The 21,763-nt window shown below is 40.0% G+C and overlaps 1 protein-coding gene across 4 annotated transcripts in view; it reads right to left on the reverse strand.

Annotated features, from left to right (window-relative positions):
• UBE2K (ubiquitin conjugating enzyme E2 K) overlaps positions 1-21,763 on the reverse strand; it is a 34,404-nt gene that overhangs the window by 7,240 nt on the left and 5,401 nt on the right. For all 4 annotated transcript variants that reach the window (XM_015862502.3, XM_085547260.1, XM_085547259.1 and 1 more), the window contains exons 2-4: positions 12,749-12,842; positions 8,094-8,152; positions 5,861-5,943 (exon numbers count right to left, since the gene is read on the reverse strand). In XM_015862502.3, coding sequence (XP_015717988.1) covers positions 5,861-5,943; positions 8,094-8,152; positions 12,749-12,842 — 236 coding nt within the window. The remainder of the gene's footprint in view (positions 1-5,860; positions 5,944-8,093; positions 8,153-12,748; positions 12,843-21,763) is intronic.

Here is a 21,763-nt window from a genome sequence, read left to right on the forward strand (position 1 = left end):
TAAGGTTCTCATCTAGTTAAATTTAAGCTCAAGTATTTGGGCTTCCCAGCTGAACGCCTCTTCAAATTACAAAGCTGGGGCTTAACTTGAAAGATGCTTAATCCAATAAGAACACCTCGTTACTGAAACGCAGCCTCAGCTGTGTGATGAGGTCCTTGCTCACTCAGTAAACTCTGAATGCAAACGACCTCGCTTTTCCATACCTGAGCCACACACACCAGAAAACAGACCCTGAATAACAAAATTTAAGTATTTTTGCTTTACATGCACCTTTCATTTTACTGTTACAATCCTCCTCTGCCATATCTGAGACCATTTTGAATATGATATGGAGCATCCTTGGACCTGAACTTCTGACACTCCAATTTCAAAATGGGTAATAAAAATAAATGCTTCATTTGTGTGGATATGCAGATGGTTGATAAACTCTCAGAAAACTCTAAAAATTAAAGACATGACTGGAGTAGCTATAGATGCTAAAAGGTTTTAAAATGTAATGTACAGTTTACTTCTATTCCTCAAAATGGCTTCTTCATCTCATGCATAAGACAGCCTTCATTTGACAGAAGCACTTGAAGAAATATTCTTAAGTTATAAAAGAAAACCAGCAAAGGTTTTAGCTTTTAATAGCATACATTATATATACACACACTTCTTTGTTTTTTAATGGGAGGGAGATCAGGTTTGTGGTTAAGGGTAAAAAAAAAATCTGACATTTGCTGTAACTACCATATACTCAAGAAACATTTCCTACCCGTAGGACATGAATTAGCTTTCCTGACCAAAAGGCCAAAAGTCTTTTTATTTTCTATGTAGATGAGGCTTAATTTTTTTCAGAAGCAAATTAAGATTCCCAGAAGAAATGGGGAGGACAGCTAAAAATAGATTCTCATTCTCCAATTTCCTTTAAAAAAAAAAAAAAACATCTTTTCTCTCCTATTACCTACTTCTGGGTGAATAAAGTGAACTGCGGTGACTGCTCAGAATTACATTCACAGACAGCAGAAAAAGCAGCAGGACCTGTTCCTCATTAGCAAAAAGCAGAAACAAGTGTCATCGTCAGCTCTGAAGAAAAGCAGGCCGAGGGTGGCACAGAACAAACAAACAAGAACACACACCCAGCATCACCTCCCGAGAAGCCGGACAAGAACGTGCTGCAAGAAAAGTTGAGGATTTTCCTTAAAACCAACTTCCAAAAGAAAGAGGTTCGACACATTTTCCAGCGTTCAGCAGCAGCCTATTTATCAGGAATACAATTTTGAACAAAATACTTAGAACTCTTCATACAGCTGAAGCTCTTTTCTAGGTGTGGATTTATAACCCAACCTATCATCAAGTTCAAGAAATTCCCTTTAGCAATGGGAGCTGCAAGTTTGGGTCTCCAGCTCCCTCCCCTCCTCTTTGCCAGAGGCAGATTATTCTATCACTCCTGACAGACTTTTGTCTGTTATCTTTGCCTCACAAGTTTCCTGGAAAATCTACTTTGATGCCTCACTGCATTTGCTGATGGGCATGCTAAAATGGCTAATCTTTCATAGGTCACATTTGCTTAGGCCATCGTTCCTGTTATTTACTCTGGGTTTTTCCTATGATTCCCATCTTTCCTGGAATACAGTGCTCAAAGCAGGTACACAAATCCACCTGAAGTCTTACCAATTATAAGTAAAAAGCAGGCAGCTACCTGATCCAGGTAAGCCTCTTGCACCCCAGTCTTCCATTTGCCTTGTATCTCATCCCACATTACTGACTTTTGGACCTCCTGAACTTCACTATAAGCTCTGACCCTATCCCAAAACGCCCCTAGGTAGGCCTGCTGTCTTGGAATCTTATAAAACAGCTGATAAACAAAAACTTAAGACCATCATCCCCACCTTGCAACTCCTCCTGTCCCCCAAGCAGCATTTCTGGTACTTGGTAAATACGCAAGGGTAGCAGTGCAGGGAAGCACACTGCCAAGGAAAACCTGGAGCCAATCTGAATGCTGATGGATATGCAAACGTGCACTTTTTTTTCTGTTTAACATCTTGGGGGCATTTCCATTAAAAATAAGCAGCCTTAGTTGGGGGTGAATACAATGATAACATTGAAAAGCACGCTAACCCAGTTGTGCTTGGCATGCCTGAGGTAAGAAATCTCCTACCTTTTGATGAGCTGAAAGAGTCCTAAGAGGATTACGAAGCACTCTCCCTCTCCCCACATCATCTTTAAAGGCTAAGTAATTTTCTATTAAGGAAGATTTTATTTATGTTCTGAACATTCCTCTATGAAAACAGTCTCTCCAGTACCCCACCTCTGAGAAGCAACCCAGCAGAACAACAGGAACAGCTGCAGCCAGCAGATTGCTGTTCCAGTCTGTCAACCAGACAAGGCAACTGGAAATATTTATTATTATTACTATTAAATAATCTGCAATATTTGTTCAATTTGTAGAATAACTAAACTTGTAAATCCAAGAGAAAAGATGCAGGAATTTGTACCAGGGGTTTATGGAATTTGGAAGGAGAGAAGAAATAAACGAGGTCTTTGAGTGGAAGCCTGTTGTACAGTCACTACTTAGAGGAGAAATACAAGACCTGGTGGGGTGACATTGACATTGGGTGGGGAAAGTGGCAGGTTCACTGCAGAGCTCCTTCAAGCAGCGTGAATATTCTCTGCCTATTTTTTCCAAGGCTCTTAAAAGTCTTAATGTCCCTCCAACAAACTGAGCAAACTCCAGCAGATTTAGATGTCCAAGATGATTGCTTGCTGGCTGTTGCTTATGTACCTATTAAAGTTATATGATCTCTTATAATGATTTTGCTTATTAACTAAAACTGAAGACTGAACGCTCCAGTATAGCCTTTACCCAAAAATAAGAATATTCTTATAATTCATTTTTATATCACTTGTCAAAGCCGTAACAGCTCAAAGTTTTTTGTAGCAACGTACACAGCCACAACGTGTCTGCTTCAAAAATCACTGCTCAAGGGATTCACGCACAACAGCTTTCAAATCATTTAGCTCTGGAGTTTCAGTTGAAAGTATTGGATACAATTTATATTTAAGAGTAAAATTCAGGGACAGAATACTAGCCTGGAAGATAAAAGCAAGCTACATTAAGTGAAACCACAAAAGAGTCCGATCAGACCAGCACAAATGGTATTCTTTCTATAGGATCACATCCCCATTTTAATTCTACTGGTAAACAATCGCAGTTTTGCCAACAGACTGGAATAACAGGTATTTACACATATAAATACTAAAACCCACAGCTGCAGAGAACATCTGCATCAAGCATGTATTGCGGAGAAAATTTCATTAAACTCACTAAATAATCTAAAGGCATCACTTTGCAGGCTGATATGGGCTCCTGCCAATATGCATAACAATATCTCAACCATGCTCATTAGAGTAGAAAACTGTTATCATGGGTTGATGAGTAGGGAGAGACATTTTAACTGTACAAATACACAATAATAGTTGTATTTGCATTTACCATGTGTATGAGCATTATCATTGCATTATCAGCGCTACACAAATGGCAGGACATCAGTGCTCCTTGTACCAGACAGTTCAAGTACACATAAGGCAAGATCTTCAAATATCCCCATTTTGAATACGTCTCGGTGAGGGAAGGTAAGAACATTCTCTTTATTAGCAGATATAGAATAACAGATCAGTAAGTCCAATCTCCTCTCCTTCCTTTCCCAATTTCAGTTTGTTATTTCTTTGGGCCTTAATGGTTGTCCATTGCCATTGATATTTTACGTTTTTGTTGCTGTTTTTCCACTTGTTTGTTTTAAAGTTTCATCAGCAACTGAAAAGGCCAGAAACTCACCTGAATGCTATTAACTGCTCAACTCCTAAAGCAGCAGCTTTGGGATAAGAATGAATTGTGAGAATTTTTCCAAGTCATAACACTTGGCATTGCTGAAAGAGAACAGAAGACCTGCTCCAGGAACGGAAACAAAAATGTGGCCTCCTGAACCCCGGTCTCCTGACACAAAGGGAAGAACACTAATTTTCAGGAACATATTAAAGTAATACAAAGATAACAGTTTTATTTTTAACAAATGTTTAGTTAACAGGCTTTTGGTTTTATGTCAAAATCTGATAGATAAGGAAGACTTCTGCTAAGGGCTCCTTCCTCAAGGTTCTCAATAGAAGATGGCAGATGCCATTTTTGAAAAACAAAGAAGTGTTTAGGGGTTTCAGTACAGAAAGATTTAGCCTTGAAGATACCTGAAGTCACAAGCCTAAGTACTGGGAGTAACGCAACCAGGCAGGGAATAAAGAAGCAGCAAAAGATGGAAAGAAAAAAAACAAGACCCTGAACTTAAGCATTTTGGATAAATTCTTCTGAGGGCAGCTTTAGTGACACTGCGATGAAGGTCCCCTGTTAACCACCTCTGCTTCTAGAAAGAAAGACTTCCCACATACTGACTATGTAAACCTTGTCTCAAATGAAAGAAACGTGCTCTCCCAATGAGGCTTATGTTCAAATCAGTGAAAGGATCTCTGTTAAAAACATCCCCTAAAGTTTGTTATTTTGCCAAAGCCAAAAACCAACCAAAGTAAAAACCTCCAGTAGAGAAAGCAGCCTGCCAGCTGCCTGCCCAACACCTTTTTGCTGATCTGCCTTATGATCACTCAGAAACCTGCTCTTGCACAGCTGAAGAGCCATTAATCTCCAGTACAACTGCAGGGGATAGTGCTGACATAAAAGTACACTGGCTTTAGCCAGTAAGTTACACAGTTAACCACATATGCTGAAAAATACTATTGCCTAAAATATGGCTGAAGTGCTACAAGATTGAAAGAAAACCCAAGCAGTTCCGAAAAAATGAAGACAAGTAATAATTCTGTATGGTTCTTACAATCCACTTTGCTAATTTATACCACGCTTTGCTACACGCACTGCAAAACTTCTCATCATGCAAAAATAAAAGTATATACTCCATGTGTCAGCTGCAAGACCTGAACTCCAACTCTGCTCTAGAGTTTCTCTTCCAAAGCCCACTGACACCTGCTTGGCCAATACTAGTCTTGATGAAGCTGTGGAAGTTATAAGCATTTGAAGTTTATGTGAATTAGACAGTGATATTTATTTAGCTGAGAATTACAGTCCCATTCCTTTGGGACTGACGTGTAAGAGTGAAATTCATCTTTCTTTTCTTCCACTGGACATCAGAACAATGATACAATCGGTGTACACGCTTCATACTACTTGAAGATCTTATCACTTGGGGAAAAAAAGCATAAAGTGAGTTCATCACTCACTGTTTGGACAGATTTATTCCAAGGGTTTGGCCTAGTAAAACCTTTTAAATTTACACAACAGTAACAAACAATCAGTCAGCAACTGACCAGCAGCTAAAAGGCAAAAGTTTAGAGGTTCAAATCACAAGTATTATCAACCATAACTGAGACAGAATCAGTATGGCAGTGTGTTCTCCCCTCCCTATTGTCCACCTGTTACCTTTCACACTCCCAGCTGTACTCCACACAATGTTTTAGCTCTCTCACAATTTTATTTTGAAGTACACGCCAAAAATCTAAATGAAGGACTTATTTTTTTCTGCTTTCATCTCAGGAGGCTGGAAAGACGAAACTCAGAAGACAAAAGGTAGTACTGGTTACTGGAGAAGAACTAAACAACATCAGCAATGAAATGTACACCCTCAAAAAGCTCATTAATCAGTTAATATCTACTCAGTACTTTCCAAAGTAACTTCCCGACCATTTCATTATAAAATACTGTACTGAAATACTTAAAGCTTAAAGAACACATGAAAATACAAACACAAACTGAAAAGTAACATGAGCTGCTGCCTCCCATCTAGGACACTGGTACACTTTTCAAGTCTATATGGAATCTTACCATTGATCTTTCAGAATATCCAAACAGATGGCCCCAGTAACGGAGCTAATATTAGGATGCCATATTTTGGTGATAAACCGCACCTAAAACACAAGAAAAGTTTTAAATGAAATGGTTATTAAATGCAGTACATGAAGTAAACGTATTTTAAATGCATCGTTTCTAATATTATGAAGACTCAGAAACATCTTCCAGTAGTACCAGTGTTAAAACACAAACACAGAGTGAAAAGCAGACACAGATCTTCAGCATTGTCAAAAGTCAGCTTAAGTGCTAAGAAGTCTGCTCAGTTAAGGCAGATCCCTGAACCCCAGATGCAGGCACTGGATCTCACTGTTCAGCTGAATTGCTGGTAGCTACCAGAGTATCAAACAAGTTTCCTTGGTGGATGCTTGACTTTCACAAACATCCAGTCCTGCTACCCACCTGCACAACATCCTCCAACAAACCCAAACCTAACTAAATTACAATACTTTTTCTTTGCTGTTGGAAAAGACCAGGTCCCAGCACTTGTCCATCAATCATGTCCATACTTTAAAGTGTGTTCACAGTCATGAAGTAGACGTAGTAATATTTTGAAAGATGCTGAGAAAGTTAGAACCAGCAGTTTCCTATAAAAAAATGTATGCAAACCCGTGGATGCCCACTGAATTTTCTTCAAACCACTTGCTTTTAACTGCCTTATGATGACTGACCTGTTTCAGTGTTTCCCATCTCCACCACCTCACTGCCAACCAGTTTATGAAAGGCACAGACTCGCTTTCAACTTCTGCCCCTGATCCACAAGCAAATCAGTGCAGCCAACACATTGTTGGCCAAGTACTACAGCAAAACACTGAATGTATGAGACTATAATAACATCAAAACAATCAGTGTATGAATAGCTGAGACTATAACAGTTCTGCTTTCCAGGACAGAATCTAAGAGCCCACATCTGCTGAGCCTCGTATTAACCAGCTCAATTCTGTAAACGTACAACACACAAAAAAACCACCACAAGGCAACATGTAAATATTGAGTGTTTTCTCACAGAGAATGCAAGCTAACAATGGCTGTCAAACCACATTCTGAACAAGATAAAGAAATCTTTCAGATGGAAGGCAGGGCTAGATACAAGCCAAAAGGCCTCCAATTCAAGACCATCTACTCCAGAATAAGCAGTACTATGCTACAGTGCATCGAGTTTCTAACAGCTTTCTATAAGCTTCAGAAATGAGCATCAAGCCCTAAAGCAGCAATTAAACCATGGTCCACAGACTTATCTTTCAGGGCCTACTACTGATTTCAGCCCTTCTTATTTTTAGCTCCCACCAGAACACATGCAAATGAAAGAACTGAAACCAACAGACATTTCAGTAACAAGAAATTACTGTCTTTCACTCCAGACCCAAGGAAGTCACCCAAAGGACAAGAGCTAAGTGCTACTGACACCGCTCCCCTCCTCCTCTTTCCCAGTCCCTTCCCATTATTACACACCAAGGTGAAAATAATCACAACTCAGGACACCTTCTTAGCCAAAGAAATCTTTCAGACTTAAACAGAAAGCCAATCAAAAAGCTGTGAGACAGCTGTAAGACAATGCTGAGTCTGCTAGCTTATCATAAGCCACTGGAGAAGGGAGCAAACAAGACTACAGGAATATGCAACTGCAGCTGCACGTAGCTGGAGTGAACACTACTCTGAGCTCTATTTGAGATGGAAGCAAAGTCACAAATGGAAAAGACACAAGAAAGATGTGGTACTATTTCTAGTGGTCCTTAGGTCATAAAATAACTGCAGCTCTAGCCATATTTAATTATTAACAGAAAACTTGGAAGGTTAAAGCTAAGACTTTACCAAATATAGTTTATGGGGTTTAAACAAGTAAAAGAACAATTATCTATTACAGCATTTCTTCAGTGATTCCAAGGTGCGGCAGAAATCGATATTCTCTACATCAAGGAAAAGCCACCCAAAAACTGCATCTTGCCAAGAAGAAATTACAGGAGGGTCAATAAACCACTGCCCAGAATGTATCAGTTTGTACTCTGAAGAACAATCAGTGTATTTCTGACTGGATACAGCTACATATCCTGCATGATTCCTACCTTAAAAAGACAGTTCAGGTTTGTGTCTATAGGAGAACCAAAAGAAGATGGGTACTACGAAGCAAATGGGTACATAAGCAAATAACTAAAGACAATAAAAAATAACTTGTTAGGCAAACTATTCTACAAAAACATGTTGATCTTACCTTAGGAGGATTAAATGGATATGTCTCTGGAATTTTTATCTCTAGCTGATATCTTCCACCTTCAGAACAAAGAAACAAATTAGAAGTTAAAACTGAATATTAATTAAGCTTAATCTTATGTCAGCAAAACTTAGGCTTCTAAAGGCTTACGTTTTCCAGCAATTTAAATTGACTGGTAAGCATTAGATGTCACATGCCTTATACATAAATGAACGTTAGTGATATCTAATAAAGCCATATCAGCTTATGCAAATCATAATCTATATTCCTCAGGTATATTACTGTGTACGTTCACCTGCAGTTATTTCCAAAATTATAATTTCTCCATTCTGTGTAAGCAAAATATACTCAAATATAAATGAGTATCCCAAAACAAACAGCAAATGAAGCAAAAGGCCACAGGAGTGACCAGGGTGAATATAGAATGTTACATTATTTTGACTCTTTTCTATTGCCTATTAACTACCAATCAGATTCCCTGCTCACCCCCTCCCCATGTTGAAGTTAATTTCACTTCAGCTTTCCAGACCTGAGAACATTCAACAGCCCCATTGAAGCTACTGTGCTTTGGAAAAAAAAGGAGGATCCAATGCTGTTCTCATTATGTTCTACATTACTGTCTGAAGACAACATTTACAATTCCATTGCAATTCAGTACTTCCAAATACTAGGACTATTAATATCATTTGGAGAATTACAGTGTGTAGGAAAGGACAGCATGAATCTGGAAGATAGAACTCTCTACTGCCCTTCTGTAAACATCTTTTGTTTTCATCTGCCTGTTACAATATCCTTATCTAAACACTCAAGATTTCCACCTCAAACCATCTCTGCCTACTCACGCTCACTTGCCAGGAAGCGGCGGCATCGTTTTAACGATGAAAAGAACAGAGCATAGCAAGACACATGCACCAACTTAGACACTTGGCTTTTATAGAAACGGAAAACATTGCTCCTCACTTGCTAATTCTCCCCCTCATTCTACCACTGTTCTTTCTGAAAGAAACCTTTCCCACCACTAAATATACCTTTTTTTTTCTTTCAGAATTTCTGAGTTTCATTATCTACAGCCCTGCACAAACATAGATCTCAAGTACTCTCTATACACTCTATATATGTCTACAAGTAAAAAACAAACCACAAACTTAGAAGAACGCTCTGAACAGTTCAAGTCCATGGCATCTTTTTATCGGTGCCAAAAATACACACTGGAAGGTACTAACACCTCACCATCTTAAACGTAATTCAGTATAATACAGTACACTTGAAACTGGCTATGGTTAGTATCTGCTGATATTTTACCGTGCCTACTACAAATGCAGTTCCCTCTATTAATTCTACAGTAACTCCAAAGGATTCAGCATAAAGTACACCAGGGCTAACAAGCCCCAAATTACCATCATTTCTGAACTGACTGCTTGCCTTTCCTTTCAGGATAGCATGGGCAAGTTATTTCTGAAGACACTTAATGCTTACGTCAACTACAGACACTTCAGTTCACTTTTTCTTCTGTTTGAATGAGCAGCATTTTCTTCAAGGAACAGAATTACACTGCTACTGGATTACTAACATTCATCAGTCCCTGTACAACTTCGTGACCACACCATTTCGTAACACCATGTAAGAAATCCTGACCTTGAATATAATCATTTCTTCTGCATTAAGACGGTGCCTGTAAAAGACAGACTATTACAGCCTTCTCCACAATGCACTGCTTGGCTGCCAGATTGTCCAGCTGGGATTCACAACTCCAAAAGATATTAAAACGGCAGGGACCAGTAAGCTGGCAATGGTACTTATTAAGCACAATTGTTGTGCACTGAAGTTTACAGTTAAATCCACGGATTTGAAGACTGAATAAACAAGTCTGGACAGTCGCTCACTTAATTTCCTTAACACTAAGCATAAAATGCTAAGATTTCAGCTGTTTATTTTTTTAGTAAAAGGGAGTATGCATTTGTATGATCTTTCTCCAGCATTTAATACATGAGATCAAATTAACCGCTAACAGAAGAAAATTCCTACTGCATCTTCTTGGAAAGTACATCTCTTGATAGAATTAGACTAAGCTTTAATAACCTTTCTTGTGGAATTTACAGCCAGACGTTCCTTCACTAACTGTGGTTCACATACAAACCTGGCTCAAAATTAATCTTTATTACACAGTGTGTAAAAACTATTGACAAGTTCTTGACTTCAAGTAAAACAAGCAGAACAGCAACTGCAACAGACTTGTAAAGGTCCTCTCCTCAAATGAGTGTTGTGAGGTGGAAAGCAGCACTGTTAAACGTTCTTTTACTTCCCAACAGCCCTAAAAACTCCCTCCCATATCAGGGAGGGGTCTGACTTGAAGGGCCGTGTTAGTTGGCTTCTCCCCATAAAGTACGTGTTGTATTGTTGTTCAGACTGCAGATGACATGGAATCAGCCAGTAATTATGCAGCGTGCACTTCCGCTTTAGTCATAAAATATAAACTACACATGCTGGCAAGCCATCTGTAAATACAGAAGAGAATAAATGCATAAAACCATGTTACAGAAATACTAGCACTTGAAGAACTCAAACGTCAATTTGGGCTGTTGGAAACTTGACGTTTGCCTCTTGGTGTATTCACCTTGCAGATTCAAGTAAGCATATGGCCATGTTATTTTCCTGCCACAATAAGTACACATAATAGTTCTGCCCTACTTCTCCTCAAAACAGGATGCCTAGTATATCCTTTCACCCACATCATGACATGTACTCATTAGCACGTATGCATCTATGGCTGCACTTCCCATCAGAAATTCAGCAATAAACTCATTGCCAGTTTTCACTAACCAGACACACTGAATGTATGAACACAGTGCTCTGTTTTTGGTGCAGCTGGAATTATCCAGCAGAACACAGAATCCAGTTCTGCAGACTGGAATTAAAACCTTTTTCAGCTTCCTCATGAACTGATGTAAAGCTCTTAAGTGTTGTGACACAGTGATACCTCTTTCACTGTAACAGCTCTCAAACCATTTTCCAAACAAAAACAACTGAGATATTTCCTAGCATCCAAATACTTGCAACCGTAGCTTCTTATAAGTAAGACTGGTTTTACAGCACCAACTATATTTTCAAAGGAATTATTCGACTAAGCAGAAGTATCCACTTCCAAGTAGGTTTACCAGGACAGTACATTCATGTCTGCAGAGCAGTTCTTTCAAATTGAAGGCACGTCACAACCTGAAGAAATTATCCTCTTTCCAACTATTATCTTCTGTCAGCTAAACACTGGTGACTGATGAGAGGAGGGTATGGAAACATGGGAGAACTGCTGTTACTTGCTTGACAGAGGAACTCCAGGGCTGAGGTTCTGGAGGGGATCATCCCTACAGCTATAGACAAGACACTTCCACTTTTCTGCTCCCTCCCTTCCAGACTCATTTCATTTCTCCTCAGCTTTAAGCACCTTCACCCTCTGCCAATATTCTCCACCTCCTCTTCTTTCACTGGGTCCCAGTTGGGGCAGTGATGGAGTCACCCCCCATTACCCTGTGCTACTGCAGCAGCAGCTGTTAGCCCTGAGAAGCAGCTCCAAGGGAGCTTCTCCATGTCACTGTGACAATCAAATTTCCAGCGGTAGCTACCAGCGCTGAGTGCAGATACACCTATACCTCCAACACACATTTCAGCTGTTTTCCTATTGATAAGGATTTATTTTTCAGCCCACTGATTAACAGCACATACCTGAACAAAACTCAGATCCCAATCTTGGCCCTGAGGCACGGAAAACTAAAGCAACTGAAACCTTGGAAACTGATTAAGTTCTCATCAAAACTATTTGCTTGCAACATTCCTTGAGACATTTTTGTTTACTGAAAGTTTAGCTAAACATTCAAATGAGGTAGAACTTTAGGTAATACACCAGTTAGAAGTAACTAAAAAAATCTTGTTAAAAACACCATCATTTATCATCAAGGAATCTTAATAGAAAGCGTTTCACATTTATCAGACACAGATAAGGATGTCCACAGTTGTAAGCACTACTGAGTTATTTGTTATCTTTAATCACGTGTGCTCTATGAGCTTCTAAAGGCTTTTTGTTTGTTTTCTACTATGTTTTACATTACTTCCCTTTTTCCAGGCTGAAGAAATGGGTGATTACTTGAAGTGGGTGGTTACTGCTATCAGCTTCACCACGCTAAAACATCAGTAAGGTAACTTCTGAAGACACCTGTAGACACGTTGTCCAATAGAGTCCCCCACTCCAGTATAAATTAATCCCAAATTTAACTTGCAATGGCATTCTCTTCAGACAAAGTAACGGGACATTTTTGAATGACCACCACATTCGACCACAGAAACACACGTGACATGATAACAGACTAGAATTTGAAGTTTCTTGATGCTACATGGATGTCTGAAATTATTAACACTAAAAGCCAGCTTTGTACCATTGAACTGCACAGCTTATACATGTACATCTGATAGCGGACAGCCAGTCCTGCTGTAGAACAGGTGCACCACACAACACGTGTTAAACTGCTTAAAACAACTTTCTATTTTAAAAAATAAACATTTTCAAACACGGAGCTCTTGATTTTTATGCTGTTAATTAATTTTACAAACAAAGCATCTCAAGACACATAAAGTGCACAGTGAACATACACAAAATCTTTACTTGCCTTCATATGGTGTATCCGGAGGTCCTGCTATTTCTCCTCTTAATTCTGTAAAATTCTCATCTACAAGATCTACTTTGATTTGATTTTTGCTCGTCTTAAAAAGAAACAGAGAAAAAGAGTCGTAAGTAAGCGTTTGACATAGATTTCCCCAAGAATATACTTTATATTCTAGAATTGCTTTAATTTTTTAATATGGTGACCTAAGGTGGATCGTCCAGTTGGAATCCTCCTCCAATAAAAACAATCTGTAAAGCGTTAGCAACGTCATTAATTCCCTTTATATTATCATTAAAACAAGCAAAGCAACCCAGCAGTATCTGAAGTTCCTGTTTTTATTAGTTACATTTAAATACCGATCCATCTGTCAAACTAAAGCTACATCGGCTGAATTATGTGCTGCCTTTTTCTGGTTTAGAGCTATGGAATAATAACAGACATCATTGTCATTTTCACTGGAATAAGACAGACATCCCCATGTGGAGCGCTCACTATTTCTGAACAAGATGATGATCTAAACAGAACACTGGAGTCTTAAGATCATGTTTATCTTTAATATTTAGGCATAAGGTACTATTTATTTATACACTTGAATTTCATTGTCACCTCCTAGGCATTTTCACACCCGTACCAACTTGCCTGCAAAATAAAAACACTATTTTGACACTGAGAAAACAGATGCTTTCCCAAATCCTCTCCTGACTCTTAGCCAGAGCTGCACGTTCCATTCAATTTGCCTTTCAAGTCCCGAGAGCAGCATTAATGCAATTCATACAGATCCTTCAGTCAGAACCATTTTTGACAAGGCAAAGCAAAATTCCCTTTCAGAAACACCATGACATTTCAGTTATTAAAGCTTTGCCCGTCCTGCTGTTGTGTATTCAACGCTCACCCAATGCAACAGGGATTTCCTGAATTGCACATTATTTTCTTCACAAACCTTGTACCACCTTCTCATGTCATTAGAACATGAAGATGATGGTTGCCATCAACCGGTTCTCATATCTACCAATGGCATGAAGTGTTAATGATGCAGAATTCACTGAACAATCACTAGATTAACTACCCATTTCCTTCCCATAAAGGTTCTAAAGATTCAGTACCACCCACCAAAAGAGGTGCGCCCTTCAGACCAGAAATGCTCATAGATATAAAGTGGAAGAAAAAACAACAAAGTAATAGTTTCACTATGTAAAGAACACCAAATGGAAGTTCCACTAAATTAATCCAGGGGTGATTTGGGACTTTTATTTCTCCACTTGCCTTCAGAATTTAGGTAAAAAGCTCTCACGCCACAGAAGGGACGCAGCACCTATAACTGCACAGCCACGCAGGGGGCTTCAAAGAACACATTAAACCATGGTACAAGTTTAAGACCACACCACACACATCCAAAACTGAAAGTATTTAATTATTAATGCCTTGTTTAAAGGTATCAACCAGTTGGGTTTTTTTATTTCAGATTTAGCACCAGGTGTTGCATCATCTTTCATGACCTTAAAGAACACATCAGAGAAGGGAAGGAAGCTATTAATAGAGCTGATGAAATTATATTCCTTACATCTGAACAGATTTTAGATTGATTTTCATTTTTCCTGCTCTTCAGAGAAGTTGTCTGACCAGAGCATTTTCTTTCAAAGAACCTTTCAAAACTCTGCTTCCTGCCCAGAAAACCAATGGCACTATCTACAATCAACTCACACTATAACTTACTTTATTTTCCACTCAACATTTTTACCTCGCTGTTTTCCCCAAGGCTCCCCATGTTGATGTAGCAGCTTGGATACCCACCTTCATTTTCCATGTCAATTAATTACACACTAGCAACTTCCCACGATTCCCTCTTAACTTGAGCTTCAGTGGAAACAGGCACACACCCATTATTGCTAACCCCACGACCAGTTCCTTCACAAAGCAGCAAGCCCAGCGCCCCAGGAGAGGACGAGGTCTGTCCTTTAAGCACAACCCTGAAGAACTGCCTCACACTGCCTCAGTGAAAGGATTTATTTATTCTGGGGATCATACCTCACTTTCAGCGTGCCCCTGTATAGCAAAAGGACTTATTTATGTAGCTGTAGGATACTTTTCCTACTGTGCTGAAGGACTTTGCAAGGCACAGCTCAGTTTGGCTCTGCCAGCTCTTGTTTTTGCCCACATCCCCAGAGAAATGGCCGACATTTAACCATAATGATTGTTGATCTCATCAAATCCGGGGTGTTTTCCTATAATACTTCCTCTTAATGAGGATCACACAGGTAAAAGCACTTCATCTTTGCAGCTCTAACAGAAGAAATCCCTGGCCTCCCACACAACCGTTGGGGCTGCTCCTATGAAGCTGCTTTCAGCAGCATTCTGCTACACTCCAGAACAGCCCTCATTGCACAACGCAGGATCCAACCTGTGATCACACAGCACAAGCTGATTTTCCCTGAAGCGCTTCTCCTACAAAGACCTCATTACTCTTCCACGCCAAGCCCGGAATAGCAACACCTCCTGTTGATTCAGTAGCAATTTGGTAACTAAATCACTGGGCTAACAACTCCTGAAATATCTGAGCCATGCCATCACTAGTAGCATTTACTTTCATAGTTCCAGACAAGTTTTGTAACAATTCCTACTAATATTCCTTGTCGAGATGAAAACACTCCACCCACAAAAACCTTATTCAAGGAATCTACAACAACTAATGTTATACCATCTCACTTTAAATTGATTCTGATTGAGGCTGATAAATGAGAGAAAGGATTAAAGCAGTGTATGCAAGGCACAGTATCATTCCCTCCTCGCTTTCTCCCTCAATATTCAAGGAAGATTACGAATAGGGTCTTTTTTCTTTATAAATGCATTCCCTGCATCACAGTAGTGCTCTAGTCTTCTCTTTTCAGACCAACTGGTTAAAACTTCACATGCATTATTATAATCAAATTTACCTCCCTTCTTTCAGCTTTCTGGCCTTACCAGCCCCCTTCTTCATCCTTTGCTCCCCCAGAACAGCTTGGGACGCACACTGCATCCAGACTGCTCACTCTTACACCAGAAATAGGACAGAAAAAAGGTAGGATGCACCACTTAACTAGAAAACAAACCCGAAGTGCAAGGCACTGTGCTGCAGCAAAACAGCAAATCCAACTGTAAGAAAATATTCAGCCCCATGCAAAAATGGCCTCATCCCCCACCACCACCACAGTCACAAACTGAAGAGCTCAGTATTGCTTCAGACTTACTCCCACTTAAAGGCTGAAAAGAAGTATATCTCCAGAGCCCTGAAAAACCTGAAGCTCGTTAAGAGAAGCAAAAGCGTCACAATTGTCAGTCACGGCTATGAATTATCTGTACTGCACAATCAGCTGAGATCAGTACATCACACTGACAGGGAGCGCTCCTATTGACCTTCAAAGCAATGCTCATCATCACTAAGTGTTTGGGGCGAGGCAGGGCAGGGCAAAGAAAGGAAGTGAGTCTGTCTAAAGACATTAAAGAGCAGCTTTCCCAGATAGGAAAAGATCAATACAAAGAAATGCATTTCCTTAAAACACTCTTACATCCTTTGGCCCCACTATCACTTCCAGTCCTGAAGTTGTTCCACACTGCACATCCCATCTCATCCAAGTTTCGCCTGTATTTTCTAGTTGCTCATTTTACAAAAAAAATAGATGAAATCAGGTTAGCTTTGTGGAATGGAAAAACTTTCTCTGTTTATTAACCAACACACTATGCAACTAATATCTAACATATTTGAATGTATCTAAGGAGATACAAATGAGTGCCATGGAATATTTCTGCAGTACTTGTAAGGCATACATACAGAAGTTGGCACTGATCAGTTCAGCAGTTCAGCAGTTAAAACACTACTTTACCCCCAGTTACAGCAGCTCAGACCAGCTGAACTGCTGCCAAGGTTCTACTCTCCTCCTGCTGGAGCTCCATGAAGGCGGCAGCAGGACTCTGTGCACATGCTCATAGGGCTGCACAGCAAGCACCTGGGTTACAAGTATCTCACTATGACACCTCATTTCAACTCAGCTTATTTGATTCACTGCAAATTGTGACTAGGAGAGGGAGCAAAGCAGTAGGAAGTGACAAGGCTACAAGAGGCATGTGACGCTGCTCCTTGGCACTGCCTTAGGACAGCCTACAAGTATTTAGAAACTTCAGCTCCAGTGTCTGTCTCAACTACTGCTGACAAAATAGTTGTGTCAGTCACGGGCAGGCAAAGGTGTAACTGACTCAGCTACCCTGGCACAAGCTCGTGTGGTTATACAATAACAGCCTGTCTCACTTATGAGGATGGTGTGGCTAAACTGGGGAAGCCATGCCATGAAAGCTGTGTATACAGCAGCACACTTACACTCTTGTGCTGATGTAAGGGCCCTAACACAGACACAGCTTATAACTGTTTAGCCACATGTGATATTTACAGTACCAAGAAGCATTAATCAAGGGCAGGAGTTGCAGAACTGGAACAGGAACCTAAGCTGAGTACCACTGAGATACTGACTGTCAGAAGGGGCACAGTGCAAGGGAGTCCCGCTCTGAACAACACAGCTGAGGAAAGCCTACACATACAAGCAATTTTGTAGGACTGCTGGATACATTTCCTCCAACTCAGTATACAGAGTACTGTTTCCTGATGCAAAACAACTGAGAAACCCCTACAGTTAATGAATGCCTTAATAAACAGTTTGATTCGTACTTGGAATTAGTCATTTTATAACACATAAAACTATTTGAGGCAGATCCTGCCTAAGTCCACTCTGCTTAGGTTGCTAGTAATGCTACATCTAAAGGACCTACAGGATTCAGCTCATTTTAAACTGACGATGCTTACATATGGAAACAGCTCAGAACAGCTGTTCCATTCCAGCTCTACCTATGGACACCATTATTCCAAAGCAAAAGGGCTTACACCTACATGCCAAGAAGGCTCGGCTCTATGGGATTCCAGAAGGGGAACAGGTAACAGTGATTTCTACTTGAACATGCTGCTTTACTTTGCAATAGCCTCCCCTGCTTCAGTATAGCAAAAAAACTTAGAGATACTTTCTCACAGTTTATTTCCAGTTAAATATATGTAGTCATATGTACCTGGCTTCAACTAAACTACCTACTTAAAAATACAGACTAACCCATTTGTTTCCTCCCCCCATAATTATTACAGAAACTGCAGAACCTGAAGCACATTACCTTAAACCCTGATTTTCCAAAGCAACTGGACTTACACAACCATTAGCTGGTTTTGTTTTCCTAATGAACTGCTGATCTGACTGACTAATAATGACTAGAAACGATGTAATGGCAAATAGAAGTTAGTTCTCTGCGTGTCTTTTGACAACAGACAAAAGTAGACAGGACAGTTCCTACTAACATTCATACTACCATTCCAGTAGAAGCATGATGCACACAGCAAGAGCTCAGCTCTCATACACACATGCATAGTCAAAGCGGAGTTACATGGTATGACTGGCTGACTTTTCCTGGGTCCCATAAAGCATAAGCGCAGAATGAAGCTGCTTCTGCAGCCAGCAATAATACTCATAACATCTCTCTCCTATGTGGACACTGAAGACTACAAAAACAATCCAATGCAATTCTGTTAAAACAGAATTACAGGCACTGACCCATTCTTCAAATAAGGTTATTTTTGCTGCTCACAGAGATACTTTGTTTATTATGTACATAACTGTTTTATGAGATACCCAGAGCAAGCAGATCCACCCGCTCTCAACTCAAATATTGCAAGAATTAACAGTGATAGGTTTTCATGGACATCAAAAAGGTCATTATTACTCACTAGGTCAAGAGTGCAGAAGTGAACTACAACCCTAGAGCATGATATACAACGTCTGCTCCAAAAGTAATGCCTCCTCTTTTATTATGTTGGCCCACGGCATCAGAGGCAGATGCTGGTGGTACGGCATAGGGTGGAACCCTCCCACCATTATTCCGATACAAGCTGTCATATGTGACAGATGGCAGCAGAAGGACACACTGACAAACGGTGTCCGACACCAAAGTGTGAATGGAGCAAAGGTGTGTCACTGAATTGCCTTCATGCAGTAAAAAAATGGTACCTACTGACATTCACTGCTGCTTGCTGAGCATTTATGGAGACCAACCAGTGGATGAGAGCACAGTGAGTGGTGTTTCTGTAGTGCCAATAGTGGGTCACTTCCAATGAGGCAGGTATCTTTAATAAGCGTAGCATGCAGGCTCTTGTTCTTCACTGGTGAAAACACACAATCACCACCTACCATTAGCTATGTTGAAAAATAGTGCTCTGCAGCTGAGAATTTGCTCTATCAAACAGTGTTTTTTGTGCTCTTAGTATCTGTTGTAGTTTCCATGGAAATAAATAGCAGGCATTACTTTCACTCATAGAATGTAAACTCTCAGAATTGATCATCTTTGTGACAAAATAACTCAGCTTTCCACATCTTAAACACAAAGTTTTTACTTGGTTTGTCAGATGCTGAAAGCCGGCACAGTAACTATAACGTTTAACCAAAAGCATTTCCCTTAATGTAATACAAGTAATAATAATTAGTGTAAAAACGAAGGATAGTAATGACAGGAATCTGGGTTGAGAAACCAAGCTCAGTGAGTAACATCAGAACTCCACTATGTGCACTAATTTAACAAGTTCAATGTGACTGAACGACCTTTAAACACGACTCAAGACTGGACTGTCAGCCAGTACTTTCTTGCACACTTTTACAATTCTAGAAGTTTACTATGATAAAACAGAAATCATCTTTAAATTTCAAACCAAGTAAAGTGAACTAACCTTAGAACTCGTACACTTCTTTCCTATTAAAGTCAAACTCCTAGAAATAAGCACAGAAGAATGAATGGGAGACTGGGAAGGTTAAATAACTGGCTGATTTCTACCATGATGGGTCCATTTGGTTGTGGTCAGAAGGCAGCGCCCAGTAGTAGCTGCAGCTTAACTGCAAATCCTAAGCTTACTAACCCAGTCCTGTAACATACAACTGTACATCGCCTCAGGTTTTTAAAAGATAACGAAAGACAATCAAACGAGCCTGACTGCAGTGGTTACCGAGGTTTTCCTGCTTTCTACTACCTTCCAGCATCTTTGGGATTCTTCCAAAATGAATAGTGTTCACTAGAAATCTCAGATACACATTAACAACAAAAACGCTATTAACTGAACAAGGGGAACAAGTAACAGAACTTGCCTTCCCTGCAGAAGTACTATTAACAATACATGGCCAACTCACAGGTCTGGTCAAATGATCACTAGCGCTGTGCACTGAGTACCCTGAATGGTAGATTTGAGCAGTGTTATGAATTACACTAGTGTTCATCAGTATCTACACAATACTTTTTAAGAAGTGCAATTGTATTCCAGGTGTAGCAAACCAAGTAAACCAATAGTTGAGGAAGATCACTGAAAAGTGAGAATAGTAAGAAGTTCTCATGAAATGCCCTAGAAAACGCGTTTTGTTTTGAGCAAATTACTCTTTAAATAACAAGAAGCAGCAGCTTATGGACCAAATCCTTTAAAGGCTGAGGTGTAGAGATTCATCTCGAGTTATTCTGCCCGAGGGACACGGTGTAACAGTGGGTCAGGTTGGTAGTTGAGGCTGATCACTTTGAAGGCCTTTTCCAAGTTACATGATTCTGTGATTTTCTAGTACAAACTGGAAGACATGACCAAACACACCACAGAGAATTAAGAAAACCAAAAGGTGCACAGTAATGGCATTCCAGTTATACTTTTTGGTAACCTCTAATTACTGAGGAAAAAAAAGCTCTAACCCTTGCCTGTTGTAATAGGCAGAGCTTAAAATACACAGTGGAATTCTTTCCAGCAAGGTATAAATGATACCACAAATAGCCATCTTCAAGTGAAGATCCTCACATTTCAAATAAACAGAACTTTTAGAAGAATTATGGATTTCATATCCATTCTACCTTCATGATTCAACCCAGAACTCATTCAGCCTAATAAGATTTAATCAACTTGGCACCTACCGGAAGAACTAGTCTCTAATTTGAGGATAGAGGATTCGTTATCATCTTACAACAGCAGAAACTTCCCAGATAAAGATGAAAATGCTACTTCAAAACCTCTGATTTGTTCACAGAGAAAATATTTTATCAGGTCTGGAGACAGTAATACAGTCATAGACCATTTTGAGTTGGAAAGGATTCTTAATGGTCACCCAGAACAACTCCCCTGCAACAAACAGGGGCGTCTACAGCTCAGTCAGGTTGCTCAGAACCCCACCCAGACTCTGGATGACTTCGGGGTCAAGGCATCAACCACCTCTCTGGGCAACCTGCTCCAGTGCTCCGCTACCCTTACCATAAAAAATGTATTGACTCATATTAGTTTAAACTTATTGAGGGGTACTTGATCCCACTGTTGATGTCACCAATGAAGATACTAAACAGAACTTAGCCCAGCACTGATCCCTGAGGGACATCACTAGTCACTGATCCTTATCCAGACACTGTGCCATTGACCACCACTCCCTGGGTACGAACTTGCAACCAGTTCCTCATCCATTGAGCAGTCAACCCATCAAATCCATACACTTTCAATTCGAAGAGAAGGGTGTTGTGGGGACCCGGGCATTTTCTTTCACAAAAAAGAAAACACAACCACAGCACTAATTTAAAAGAACCTTATACTAGAGACAAAAAAAAACGATGCAGGAAGAGACATTTGGTGGGCATCTAGTCCTACCTCCAGCTCAAAGCAGGTCCAACAAAAGTAGGCTGCTCAAGAACTTGTCCCACTGAGTTTCTGAATATCATCAAGGATGGGGAATCCACAGTCTCTCCATCCAATCAGTTAAATGAGATAACTGTAACGCCATTTTTTTTTCCCCAGGTTCCAGTCATAATTTATCATGTTCCAGCTTTTACCTGTTGTTTCTCATCCTACCCCTGTGCGCCACTGAAATGTTTGATTCTCCTCTGGAGTCAAGTACCTGTGGTGGGTTTAAGTGGCCACCTTTCTGCCCCTCTCTCACATCACATAGTCCCGTC

This window comes from Coturnix japonica, chromosome 4 (genome assembly GCF_054131305.1).
Source record: "Coturnix japonica strain WE chromosome 4, WE-NBRP24, whole genome shotgun sequence".
Lineage (NCBI taxonomy): Eukaryota > Metazoa > Chordata > Aves > Galliformes > Phasianidae > Coturnix > Coturnix japonica.